The sequence below is a fragment of the Hippoglossus stenolepis genome, chromosome 9 (assembly GCF_022539355.2).
Source record: "Hippoglossus stenolepis isolate QCI-W04-F060 chromosome 9, HSTE1.2, whole genome shotgun sequence".
Lineage (NCBI taxonomy): Eukaryota > Metazoa > Chordata > Actinopteri > Pleuronectiformes > Pleuronectidae > Hippoglossus > Hippoglossus stenolepis.
In genome coordinates, this window is record NC_061491.1 from 21,136,372 (window position 1) to 21,150,351 (window position 13,980).

General features: G+C 42.3%; 1 protein-coding gene across 7 annotated transcripts; it reads left to right on the forward strand.

Annotated features, from left to right (window-relative positions):
* The first annotated feature begins 968 nt into the window (after positions 1 to 968).
* On the forward strand, positions 969 to 13,953 carry rnf165b (ring finger protein 165b). 7 transcript variants are annotated; one of them, XM_035165747.2, is made up of 9 exons: positions 969 to 1,230; positions 4,858 to 4,875; positions 5,000 to 5,330; positions 5,465 to 5,596; positions 6,148 to 6,277; positions 6,471 to 6,575; positions 6,933 to 7,028; positions 7,595 to 7,698; positions 10,177 to 13,953. In XM_035165747.2, exons 1-9 carry the CDS (start codon positions 1,170 to 1,172, stop codon positions 10,292 to 10,294), a joined length of 1,095 nt encoding a protein of 364 aa, XP_035021638.1. In that variant the 5' UTR covers positions 969 to 1,169; the 3' UTR covers positions 10,295 to 13,953. The 7 variants fall into 7 exon arrangements, with proteins under 7 accessions (XP_035021638.1, XP_035021640.1, XP_035021639.1 ...); XM_035165749.2 differs by having other exon boundaries at positions 6,945 to 7,028; XM_035165748.2 differs by having other exon boundaries at positions 5,468 to 5,596.
* Positions 13,954 to 13,980: the final 27 nt, after the last annotated feature.

Genomic DNA, 13,980 nt, shown 5'->3' on the forward strand with positions numbered 1-13,980 from the left:
GTTTCCTATTATTTTATCCCTATTTATAGGTTTATGTATTATAAATCACAATTATAAAATTTACATTTAGAACACCAGGAGGGATTGTGCAACAAGTACAGTTAGCCCGTTATTTGCCACGGGAAGTTCAAGTTCTGATACTTATGGCGAGGATTGTTTTTATTAATTTGCGATCATCAGAGTGACAATAATTCTCCTTATTATACGATTTCTCCTCTAAAAACTGCAATATCGTTAAAAATTAACCGTTATAGGCCTGACCTGGGGCCACATAAGCAGCAGACAATGAATGTATAAGTGGCTAGAATGATCAACCATTTACAGCTACCCAGTTTATTTTATAATGAATATTTATATGAATGAGTAGACAAAATATTCAACACGTCTCCATTATGCTACAAACTGTTTCTTCTCATCAATGTTGTAAATACTGTTATTTTTGTTGACGTGCTCAGTTTAACGTGGCATCTATTGCACTTCTGTCCGTCCTGGGAGAGGGATCCTGACATGAGGCTCTCTCGGAGGTTTCTACGTCTTCCCCCCCCCGGCTATTTTGGTAGTTTTTCCTTACTCTTGTTAAAGGGTTAAGAACAGAGGATGCCGCACCTTGTTAAGCCCTATGAGACAAATTGTGATTTGTGAATTTGGGCTCTATAAATACATTTTTTATAGATGATTGATTGATTGATGTGGCTTGTATTGCAGCAGATACTCTGTAAGTGAGGTTGTGACACGTTTCTTGATGCCTGAAAGTTTAATAATTTGGATTTGCAGTTTTTCGTGACCTCTGAGATTTCAATAACCTTTGTTACTAAATGACATTGGCTGAACTTGAGCTGCTCAAACGTCAAAACGTCAATAACAACCATTCAGACTTTTGCATGTGATCATTTCTCAATCCTCACTAAAAAAAATTCAAAATCCAAACACAGAACAACTTTTCACGGTGACTCCATTGTTCTTCGAGGTCAGTGTGGAGACTCGCAGCGTCGCCACATCGCCCCCTACAGCCGCGGACACCGCACCACACGTCTGCTTTTGTCAGAGTCAGACAGTCGATCCGCTCGGTTCTCCAGCAACAAGCAGCCGCCTGAATGTAGATCCGCATGGGCTCATACTTCTCTGTCTCTCCGAATAACCCAGCGGAACCTTGAGATACGGATCCCAGGATGGTGTTAGTGCATGTCGGATACCTGGTTCTACCCGTATTCGGCTCCGTAAGAAACAGAGGTACGGTATTAATATTCATATCGATCCCAAAACATGTGCCCTGTTTATCTTAATATTCACTGCAGCTGCTGGCTAGCTAGCCGGAGCTTAGCCGCTTGGTTAGCTCGCGTTAGCTCGCTCGGAAATAGCGGTCGGATGATTCGCGAACGTGACTTTTATTTAGCCCGTGTTGATTTAAGGTTAACGCGAACTACCGAACCATCGAGTTTATCTTGTGCGATCGCGGCTAATTAATAAGCAAAAACCAACGCTAAAGGGTAAGCTAACTGGCTCCTTGGCTCAGGCTATGTCTTGGAGCGGAAACATCTCTCACAAAGGATTCACACATGCGGTCAAATCCTCCACCCCCACACACCCTTCCCTCAAATGAACAACAGATATCAATTCGAGACGCATTTTATTTGTGTTTGTTCTAATTCACATCACGGGGCACGGTTGTCACCTCCAACCCCCTCCAGCCGTATTTGCTCTGCAAAAAAAAAATACCGCAAAATAGACGTAGCCTCTCCAGCCAGTCAGCTTATCTGAGCGCGGATGATGTCATTTGAAGATCATCTGCTCCTGCTATCGCTCGTCGGTTTTTCTCTTTCTCTCCTTGCACACCGGGGTTTCACTCGGTGTTCTCCGCGTCGATCGGCCCGTAGACTCCCCCCCGATACACGGCCAATTAGCCCCACAGGGAAGCGTGGAACCTCCCGATCCATCAAAGCATCACTCGCCCTCTTTTTCTTTTTCTTTTGCTAATTGGCAATTCAGCAGCTGTTTGTTTGGAGCTGACGAATTGCAGCAGCAACAACAACAAAACAAAACCAAAAAAACAACAACTAAACCAGATAAAACAATGATAAAGCTACAGTGTAACATTAATTTCATAACAGTGGCCTCAGTGATTTCATTGTGCTTTTATTTCTGTTCTTATTTCCCTGTTTCATAGTATGGAGGCTGGCTCTACATTCTGCATTTATCAGATCTTTGTCGTCCCCCCCATTGTGTAGCTAATGATCATCTGCTGCTGTGTGGTGTGGCGTGGCCTCTGCCTGTTCTCTGCATTTAGCTGTATTGTGAATCCCTTCTTCATTTCCTCTTTCCATCAGAAGACGACATTGGTATTCAAAACACAAAAAACAAAGCACCCCCCTCCCTCCCTCCCAAGATGTACTCAGCCATAGACTTTCCATGTTGAGCTAAAACAATCGCTAACACCTAGACCAGAGCACCTTTTTTGTCTTTTTTCTTGTCAAATTGCTGTAGCACTGAGTTAACATTTTAGATCCTTTTTTTTTAGATATCAGTTGAATGTCATTGTGTACCTCCCATCCAGTCTTGATAGACAACATGCTGTAAATTCCTGTAAAGTGGATACATTTTGCATGATCTCAAACACCGCACTGCATCGTTGAACACCAGAATTCGGCTCATCCTCCTTTCTCTTCACACAAGGTGCAATGTACGTGATTTAACAACAAAAAAAAAGAAGACCCTCTAATTTAAAAAAATAAATAACAGCGCATGCGAATTTGAACCCACATGCATGCCATGTTTGTTGTTGTTAAAACATTGCAGCAAACGCTGTGACGTGATCACTTGCAATGACTGTAAAGGTACACTGCACCTGCACACAACAACCTGCCATAACTGTCTCCATTTTTGTGTAATCCTTTTTGTTCCCTTTGCAAATTTCAAGCTTCGAATCACACTGAATTGTCAGGGCTGTTTGCCGTCTAATGGGCAAATGAAACTAAACATTCAAGCAATCAAAACATGCTCACTGGTGGTTCATCACTTCCTTATTTTCCCCCACTAACATACGGCCAAAATGCTATCCATTTCACAGGGATGCCTATTTTCCTGCACTGCTAAAAAAAACAGAGATCCTCTATTAGTAATAACGTCTTTTATTGTTTGGTTGTGGTCTCTCTTTACCTTTTGTTCTGGTAATAGTACTTTCAATGCATGATCACATTTTATGATTCATAATTTTTTTGTTTTTCTACATTGACTAGTGAAAATCCAATGTAATCTTTCTGTAGTAAAGATGTACCCTGCTGTACTGAAATCATGTGCTGTAGCAAACACGTCTGCTCATTGGATGCCGCTTTTGTTCTTTTTAACCCTATATGGAGCATGGTGGGCCTTGCCTTCAGTCTATGTTGTTTATTTTTGTTGCATGAAATTATACTATTATTATTATAAGCAAAAAACAGGAAAGAAAACACAAAATCCACATATACTAATATTTTTCAATAAAGAATATAGTGTTTTTCCTAACCTTCAGTGTGCTTCTTGCTGATTTCCATTTATTGTCCTCCCTCTCCCCTGTCCCTACCTGCCCCCTCTCCACCCCCCCACCCACCTCCTCTCCCGCTGTGACAAAGATAGACGATTTCCACGCTTCCTCCATCACAGGGCCTGAATGAGTCTATCTGCTGTCATTCATGGTGATCGTTTTTCACTGAGATGCTTGAAAACGCAGTGTGCTATTTAAAGTCTAGACTTGAGCCTTTGACCCACGGCAGCAAGGTCATCCGATGTCTGCCCGGCTTCACACCGGCGACCTCCTTTTAACCTGTACATTTCGATGGAAAGCTGCACGGTTTACCTCTCGTGGGCGTGTTTTTGAACTCATACTGCCTTTCTCAAGCGTACTCCCAAGTAAATGCAATGTAGACTTTGCCTATATCCTCATGATTTTTAGAAGGTTAAAAAAAAGAAAATTCCACTGTTTACATCAAAATTCGTCATGTATTTTACACTGTCAAGGCAGATTAAACTCAAACTGTACTGGAATTTAGCGTCTTGCACAATTTTAATCTCTTAACTGGCAGGTTTCTGTAAAATTCACTCCTTCGCTTTCTGCCAAATGGACTTAACAGAGCACAGTTGGGTTGAGTCCTGCTCCGCTGGAGGCCCACTATGGCTCTTTTTTGGCCGGGGTTTCCTCAAAGGTTTCTAATCAAAGTTAAATTTGTTACTATAGTGTCTCAGTCCTTCCATAATCAAAACGGTCTGTTTCAGCCAAAGCACAGTATTAATACCACATTGCACCACAGCACAAGCTAGCCTGTCCTTTTCTCCCTGTTGAGTCTTGACAGCAGTCTGTTCGGCGCTGTTGCCAAATAGCTGTGGTTGGAGGGAGTTAAAAAGCATTCAAGCTATTTCCTCTAGATCCTGAATGTTCATATGGCAGAAGAACTTGTCGAGCTTTAATGTAAGTGTAAGGCACAAAGAGACGGTCGATTTCACTGAAACACACGTTTAACTGTGATTGTATTGTCTGGTTTAATTTTTAAGAATGAAGGAATTAGTCTTTAATGTTGAATAGATAGAAGCTTGGCATCTAAACAGTTTAATGTAAAGTAAATCTAAGGTACTAAGGGTTAACTTGCAGGAGAGCATTGACCCACACTCAGCTGCAGAAATGCTAAGAACTGAGCTGCGTTGAAGATCTGGTAGATTTCATCTGTTCTGATCCAGTCCGCTAGTCTGTGACTCAGAAGACCAGGAGTCACTCCAGAGGTCGGCAATGCAATTAAAGAAAATGAAAAAGCTCACGTTGTGTGTGCAGGACCGAAAATGGTTGTCATGCTCATGGTACTTGTGGTAACCATCATTTTCCCACCCCCACAGAAGTATTTTTCACCCTAGGTAAGAGGTAGGGCTTCATTAACATGCTATATCACACACACAGTGACACCACATTTCACCCACAATTAATTCCAGCTAATCTCTTCCCCTCGGGTGCTTGACAACTTCTCCTTATCCTCCACAGGATCCCATTTCAACCGGCAACAGCAACAGCAGCAGCAGCAGCACAGCCATGCTACCTCTTGCCGGCACTTCCAGTTAGGTCCTCAGGCCCCGCTGACCATGGACTTCCCCATGCCCCACCCAGGGCAGCCACAGTCAGGCATTAACCCCCACTTGGCCCCTCCCGGCCACCAGCATGGCCCTCAGCTCCACCCGTCCCTTAATTCCCTGCCCACTCCCCAGTTCCAGGACATCCCCGCCCCTCCCTTCCTACCTCAGGCATTACACCAGCAATACCTCCTCCAGCAGCAGATCCTTGAGGCCCAGCACCGACACATCCTGCCACCCTCCAGGTATCCACACAGGTTGGCAGGGAAATATACTGTACAAGTGTTGGTTTGAGTGGATCAGTTGCGTAGCTTCATATTTACTGTTTCCTCTGGGTAAAACAAAAGGATATCTTCAAATACTTGGTTATTTTTGTCAGTAGACGCACCCCAGAGAGAGTTCCTCACCAGCCCCACAGATTACGGCCTGGGTACGAGTTTGTTCCGCCTCTTCATGTGCCCCCTCAGCCTGTGGTGCAGCAGCCCCGTTACCTGGCCGAGGGCACAGACTGGTAAGAAGTATACCTCGGATAATACAGAACATAGTGCCACAGCGGCAAACAGCTATTTCTTTTAATTTGTGAGAAAAACATGGTGTAATTTCAGATGTCATAATAGAATTCTTATTAAATAACACCAAATAATTTAATACTAATTCATACTTTCACACTACTGATTAATTTGGACAAGATATGTTTTTCTTTCATTTTGCTTTGGTATTACTGCACCATCAGCCTGCCGTCACACACTAAACGGGTTTAATACCAAGTTGAAAAAGCCCAAAGCGAATCAACTCTTATTAGAGACTAAATTTGGAAATATACACTGTAATAAATGTTCATTTTGTTTGAATTTGTATGAAAGATTCAGATTTTAGTCCACAATCTTTTCATGTAAATCAGAGTTTGTGCAGAAGTACCCCTGCGATAAAAATATCCCTGGTTGGGAATCACCGGGCATACTGGTGTTGCTGCTGCTCTGCTAACAAATAACAATTTGTCAGATACGCGGTAAATAATGACTAGTGTGTAAATGACTGACCTGGTTTTCGGTTTCTGTGCAGGGATCTAAGTGTCGATGCTGGACTGCCGCCCCACCAGTATCACATCCATCCACTGCCACAGCACTATCAGCACTACCTGACCTCTCCTAGGATGCACCACTTCCCTAGAAACAATGCCTCAACGCAAGTGGTGAGCCTCCTCTTCCTCACTACAATCAGTCCTGCTCGCCTCGGTGAACTCGCACCGACTCTCCTCCGGTTGTCTGAGATTAATCTCGATACCCAGCAACCGGGGATGACCTGTTATCCTGTGGGGTTTTTTTTCTCCTTCCTGATTACTGCTGCAGAGCTGACACAAGGTTCTTTTATCTGTCATCTCCCAGGTTGTCCATGAGATCAGAAACTACCCATATCCCCAGCTGCACTTGCTGGCTCTGCAGAGCCTCAACCCCTCCCGCCACGCGTCTGCAGTTAGAGAGAGCTACGAGGTTTGTGCTATCTGTCCGCTCCGTAGCAGACGCACCAGTCAACACTAATTTATCACCGCGGTCTTTGTGACCAATGTGCTGGACAGGCTTGAGTGTGTAACTGATTGTCTTGTTTCCAGCTACTCTGTGTTCCAGATGCCTTTAATGGGCCAGCTGTCTTCAATTTCATGACATTTGTTTTCATTTGAACAAGATGCTATTATTTTCTAAGAGGCGCTCTCCGGATCCTTGAACCACTAACTTATATCAATATATTCGCATGTTTGATTGCAAATGCCAATTCTGTTTTACTCTGCAGGCATTTGCACTTTTAGTCAGAATTAAAACAAGACATTCACAAATGGTCTCCTTTTTTAGGAGCTTCTGCAGCTGGAGGACCGACTGGGCAGTGTCAATCGTGGAGCGGTCCAGACTACCATAGAGAGATTCACTTTCCCCCATAAGTACAAAAAGGTAAAATAGTCCCCCAGGTATGATACCTTCACGCTGAGAGGAAGACCGATTTGATATGGAGTGGTATAGAGGAAGAATTGGACCAGAAATAAGTTAAACCAAGAGAAAAGACAGGAATGTAAAAGGTCAGCACTGGGTGGAGAGGATCAAGCAGTGAAGACGAGGGTTGGGAGGGGATCAGGAGTCTCACAGCAGTTCAAAGGTCAAACTCATTTCCGTTGGCAGATTAGTGAGACAGGTCTGCGGCATGCACAATTCGAGGCGAGCGATGACTCATGCAGTTGTCTGCAGATATGTGCGTGGAATGAATTTAAAGAAGCGTCGGCACTGAATATGACCCAAATTCTCTGGAAGGAGTGTCAGATCATTTAGTGCACTGTGAGTGAGGGGAAGTAATTGAGCCTTTTCCATCTGATGTCTTATTGTCTCTCTCTCTCTGAGAAGCATGATTAGGGGACTCCTTTCCTCGTTTCCTGGCCGACTCAGAGCCACCTATGGCAAAAACATAGCACGCAGCTGCACGACACGCTGTGATAACTGAAGTCTGTTTGCTTTGCTCGCTGCAGAGAATACCCCAGGACCTGAAGATGTGTCTGGATGATGAGGAGCTGGACACAGATGAGAAGTGCACCATCTGTCTGTCGATGCTGGAGGACAGAGAGGACGTCAGGTACAACCGCACATTTATTTATTTAACCGCTTTTTCAATAGGGGGTTATGCAAATGTGAACATGATAGCTGTACATATCATTTGTTGTCGGCTTGGGGATGTGTTTCCTCTGTTATGTTGTGGAAGGGTGGAGAATGACCTCAGGAAGAACCCATTAACTTTTGGACTGGATCCAGATAGATGGGTTGATCCAGATCTTTCCCCACTTTATTTAATAATTTGTCTATTACTCCCACAGTCTGTTGTGTGCGTGGCTGTAACTCTATTCCAGCCACATGATTGGTTATGCTGTTCTCATTATCGTTGGCTGTTCGTGTTGTCTGTCAAAACATGGATGGAATAAGTTCTATCAACGTTGTATCGACCATGTCTTTATTTCTAACGAGGAAAAGTTATTTCGCGATAATTATCTTTATTGTTAATCACCCAGCCCTAGTCTCCATAGGAACATGCTTGTGACCTTGGCGATCGAGACTTTTCTTTTTCTTTTGGGATTTTGTAAAAATATCTTGAAACTGTTGGATTGCCATGAAATCCGGTACAGATACACATATATATACGGTTTCCAGACGAGACGTCCCTGACTTTTCGTCCACCATGAGGTTGGCAGGTTGTGTTGTTTAGCTGAAAACATTTGGATGAACTGCCGTGTTATTTCAGAGCTCAGTTTGTTGGTAATCACTGGATCATCCTCCTTATGTTCTTTTGCGTGGTGAGTTTTTAGATCAGCATGAAAATTCCTGAGATAGAGATAAAGCAGTGTCTCATTTGCCCGGTTTTGGAACTACACAATGCAGTCGATGGAGATACAGTGTTGTTGCTCTTAAGGTTGTTTGGGAACAGCTCCACGTACACATACACACATACACACTCACACTGGACCTGAGATAAACACACATTTCCTATAGCAGTGCTTCAGAATGGATTCACAGCCATAGAGTTGAATCAGTTTTTAACCATAAATTGGTTCTGCCAAGTCAGTTCAAAGCATCAGGTCCAAAAATCCGATCACAGGATTTCTTCCAGCACCTCATCTTAAAAAAAATAACAACTCTCTCTGAAGACAACATTAGCATTTCACAAATCTTATGATGTGTGTCCAGTGTTGTGATCTGTCAAACTGGCAAAGTGACAGAGCAAGTTAGTTTTTATTTTCTGAGAAAGAAAAAAACAGTCATGAATAAATAAAGTAGGTGAAATCATTTCCAGGGTTGGGTGTTTCTAGTCCCGTGATATTTTAAGAGTTGGGTCCTGTTCAGAGGAAAGCTGCATTTCTAATTATGAGCTTGTAGAATATGTTTATTCAGCCTGTTACGTTCTGAATCCATAAACTCTCCTGTCTCCTGATCATTCAGTAATCGTGCCTGCTTTAGACATAGAATTAAAATAAGTAAATGTATGAAGAGCACATATCTTTGGACACAAATCGTAGGTGATTATTATTGCATTCAGGACACACACTCACCAAAGAGAAAATATAGAATGTGTGTGAAGTTGAAACAATCTGATTTATAAAGTAACGTGAACCAGACAAGTGTCCTGTGATGCGTTCAAGGTAATCTGAACTCAGAGTGACATGTTAAGAAAAGGGTTAGGGATATCTGAGATATTTTATAACTGTTGACTTTTTAATTGGACTTTTTTTTCTTACTGGTTGATTAAAGCAATTTTTAACAACAGACAGACTCAGATCACAGGGCTCATGTTGACATATGAACTGTAGAATGAATGCAAACATGTTCCTAGAGCACCAATATGTGGAGTCCTCATTAAATAGCCTACGGAATTCTCTTGCTAACGGTATTGTCAAGTCGAGCAGTGCACTTTTTAGCATTAGTCACAGTTTCCCCACAGATAAAATCAGATGTGAGCTGTGACGCGAAACGTGATCACAAGAGGTCACTTGAGACGCAGTCTGATGCCAAATGTGAACCACAGGCAGACATCTGGGTCTATTCCAGACACAATCTGGATACTTAACACGACAGGAGCCATTAAATCACATGCTCATCAACCAGTTCAAGGCTTCAACTTGGCTCTCACCGTGTTATATTTTATTTCTCTGTTATTTTATTTTACGGCAGGTTGCATGTGCTTTTTAACTTAACTTGACTTGAGTAGCCACCTCAGTTACATCCAGCTGTTAGAACCGTTCTTAGTTATGTTATTTATTACAGTGTTTATAGTATATAACTATCAGAATCATTTCCACAGTTTTCACTCTTTATGAACACTGAGGTGACGCTCAATGTCTGACATACATATCATAAAAAATAGGCATTAAATTTTGTTATAACTATAAATAATAAAAAAGTAGAAAAAAACCAGAAGGAAAAAAATATCTTTGCCGATTTGTCCAAGAAATTTCAGATACTAGAAACTCAAATACAAAGCAGGCAGCAGCTAGAACTTGTTTCTATGATTTGTACAAAATTAATTAATTTTTTAATCCTAACCGTGTCTCCTCTGTGTCCGCAGGAGATTACCCTGCATGCACCTCTTCCACCAGGCGTGCGTGGACCAGTGGCTGGGCACCAGCAGGAAATGCCCCATCTGCAGAGTAGACATTGAGACCCAGCTGACCCCCGACAGTTGATGGCTCCTGTCGACTCCCGCAGCTTCGGATCTGGTCTTGTGAATTCTCCATTGCCTCCCGTCTGGGGGGAAAAGCTCTGCCAAACACCCCTCTTCCCCCTCTGCATCACTCCACGAGCCCGCCTCCTGAGACGGCCGGGACAGAGGGATCAACAAAGCACACTCACCTACAACACAACGAGGGACAGGGGGTTGACGCACAGATCGGCGGCTGGACTGAAGGTTGGTTGAATGGAACTTTGCTGGATGTAAACGTAGCAGCGGACACGTATGGACAGATGTGCTGAGGCTTCACACGATTCTGTCAGTGTACCCTGTGTACATTTCTCCATACAGCCACACACACAGAGAGAGAGAGAGAGGACACTGACCACCAACCTCCCCAGCTCAGTGTGGTGTATTAAGGCCATGTCTCTGCCACAACATCTAAACCCTTCCCCCCCCCCAGGCCTGTGAAAAATCCTTTAAGCTGCACTCTGCCCAAGCCCTCAGCACATCTGTACAGAATATTATCAAATGATTAGCATGAGGTTGTTTGGTGTGAACTCTTGTAGCTGAATGCTTGTGGTGTAATGGAGTATAGTACTGAATAAGTATTTACAGAGTAACAGTGTTGTGTAGCAAGCAAAAAGCCTTTTGAGAAATATGTTTGTGCAAAAATAAACCTACAGAACAGAGAGGGTGAATGCAGCTCTGACGGTGAGAACACTCACGTGCGTTCAATCATAGGCAACGACAGGAAGAGCTAGTTGTGTAAAAAGGCCAAAAATCCCTCGTTCTCGTCCAACACGGTTTTGGATTAACGGTTGGTGGACGCCATCAGAGTTTGATGCTAAACCCGCTAACTGCAGGCATGGCTTCCAGTGATCTGTGTAGTGTCGTAGTCGGGGCCTCTATAATCTAGAGCGGAGGCCTCAGATGTGCATGCTGTCTGGCAGGCTTGGGCTGTGTCGTTAATATTGTGGAGCAGTAGAAACAGGGACTGTGTCTGTGCATGTGAAGCGTATACTATGACTCTGACGATCCCACTCATTCATAGAGGAGGAACGAGAATGCACCCCGCGCCCCCCACCACCACCCTTCCTTCCTCCCTCTCCCTCTCCCTCCCTCTCCCGAGTTTAGACCAAAGTTGCCCTTAGACACAGATCTCGGACAAATGTAGCATTTCTCTCCTAGTGTCTGCGATTAGGATTCAAAGAGCTGCTCGGTGGGTCCGTGTCTAACAGCAACTCCTCTGTGTTGCCTTGCTCACGGCATGATCGTGGTCATGAGAGGCCGGCATGGGCTTGAGGATGCAGTGCCTGAGTCTTGCCATCAGAGTGAATAAAATCAGACATTTGTGTCACCTATTACCGGAACCTTATTGCCTATCGAACAAGCACATGTGATTTCTTATATGCGGCGAATTGCCTCTGTTGTGTATCGGCTCCTTTCATTTCAAATCTAAGTTGCTCCCACTGTTTAATAAAAAGACTGTGTCTGGTGTTACAGGGAAAAATACAAACTAGTTTGCCTGTGATATGTGCTAGAATGTGTATGATTGTCCCCACAGCCCCCCCTCTCCCATGGTAGTCGTGTACGGTATTGCTAGAACAACTGTGATATGTTCGGTGATAGAAGCCGTTTTCTCTATATCATGCATGAACCATGTCGGCGTAGTCCACTTGAAGGAGGGTGAAAGGGAGAAAAAGCCATCCATTTGAAAAATACCAAACAATTGTTCTTAACATTTATTTCAATTGTCGATTTGAGTTTTTTCTTTTTTTTTTTGTTGCCATTTCTTTATTTGTTTTTTCTTATTACTTGTATTCTTTTTGCTCACATGCCAATTTGGACATGGTACTAATATGCCGAGTCCTTGTCCATTTTAACCATAGTGAAGAAAAGGCTGCAATGCTGCAAAAACATATTTATTGTTGTTCTAATGTAGCTTGTGTTTTGTAAATGCACTATAATATGGAGTTGCCTGATTTTTTGGTTTGGTGATGTGGGTTCTTCTTGTCCTAGAGTTTGTGTTTCTTCTCAGTTTCAAGTATTTTCATGCTTCCTTGTGTATTATTGGAGGGTAACTTGACTGTTTGTGTTGCTTTTTTTTCTTTCCTTTTTGTATGAGACCTCCATCCAAAAAACTACAGATGGATGAAAAATGGAGGTTCGCTAGTTCACATAGAATGCTGTGATTAAAGATGCCTTAAGTATTTAACAATCATTATTTATTACTAACTGTAGCTAGCTAGCTATTGTGGTGGAATATTTAATGTCTCTATCTCATAACTTTGCAATTTAATCAATATATTTATTTAAAATAACACAAAATATTAAAAAAAAGAATACCTCATTATGCATTGGTCGGTGGGGATGCTTTTGCATGCCGTCTGTGTTTTCTTTTTCAAAGGAGGAAAAAAAGAAAATTGTTGAAAAATTGACCTGGGGGGGAGTTTCCCGACACATTTACTAGCCAGCATGGTGCTGTTGATCTGGATTACATTCCATTCATGTCATCTCGTGATATTTACGTCTGAATGATTTATTTTTATTGTTTAAACATCGTCCCTGCTTTGATTCAAAGCAGATGGCGGGGTACAGCTCCCTTTGTCTTAGTGCGGCTCCACGGTTTGCTTGCTTTTCCTCGTATGATAGCGCTTTGTTTCCCATAATCAGTCCTAATTTTAACATTTCATTGTTTTGTTTATTTGTATTATTACGTCCACGTTCACAATATTCAATCATATCTGGATCTCAGTTTAGTGCTTATTGTTTTAGGACCCACATAACGAGCTGTATTATTCGTTCTTCTGTATTGCTGGCAGTTGCTTTGTGTGGGATTTTTGGAAGTATGTAACATGCTAACTTGAGCCATTGATCTTATTGAGCAAACTTCTGGTGTACTGTGGTTATACAATATAGATAGCGTGTTTTACACCTGGGTATAATAAGCTAACTACGTTTTCGGTGTGCATTTCTTATAAAAATACTAATACTAATCCTGCAAATTATTATAACCTGTATCGGATTGGAATGACGCTGGCTGGTCTTACTATTCTTCTTCTTTCATTTCGTGCTCTCACTGGCCTTACCCAACGCCCTCCACAGTGTACCCCCATAACTCCAGAGCGAACTGGACAGTAGCCATAGTATTAACTCAAGCTGATGAACCGGAATGAACAGTAGAACTTAAAGCACAAGCTTTTTAATGCATGTCCTTCTCAGGTTTTCCTATGTGTATGTGGGAGTAGCTCTGTAGATGTGTTTAATATGATGCTGTACCTTCTTGAATATTTCAGATGTTTCTTTGCTGCTGAAAAAATTGTCGATTATTAACCTGCCAGTGAAAAAGGGAAGTGGCCATCTTTGTACAACACACTGCTGTTTTGCTGTAACCGCGCAATGTTTTATGATCTTGAGTATTTTATAGAAAAGTAGAAGTATGTATCAATAATATGAAAGCAATAGCTAAATCATAATGAAGAATAACATGATCAGTGAATATTGTGGAAAATCTTTAGATTCACTCTGGGTGGATTTTGTACTGTATTTATTACTAATGATGATGCAAAAAGTTGCATAGCTTAACCCAAACTGTTCTGTCTCTTTTTTATTTATTGTCTTGTATATGATCTTTTTGTATGTGTTTTTCAAATAAACTGCCTAAAATGCTGACAACTAATCTAGTGTGGTTTAATTTGT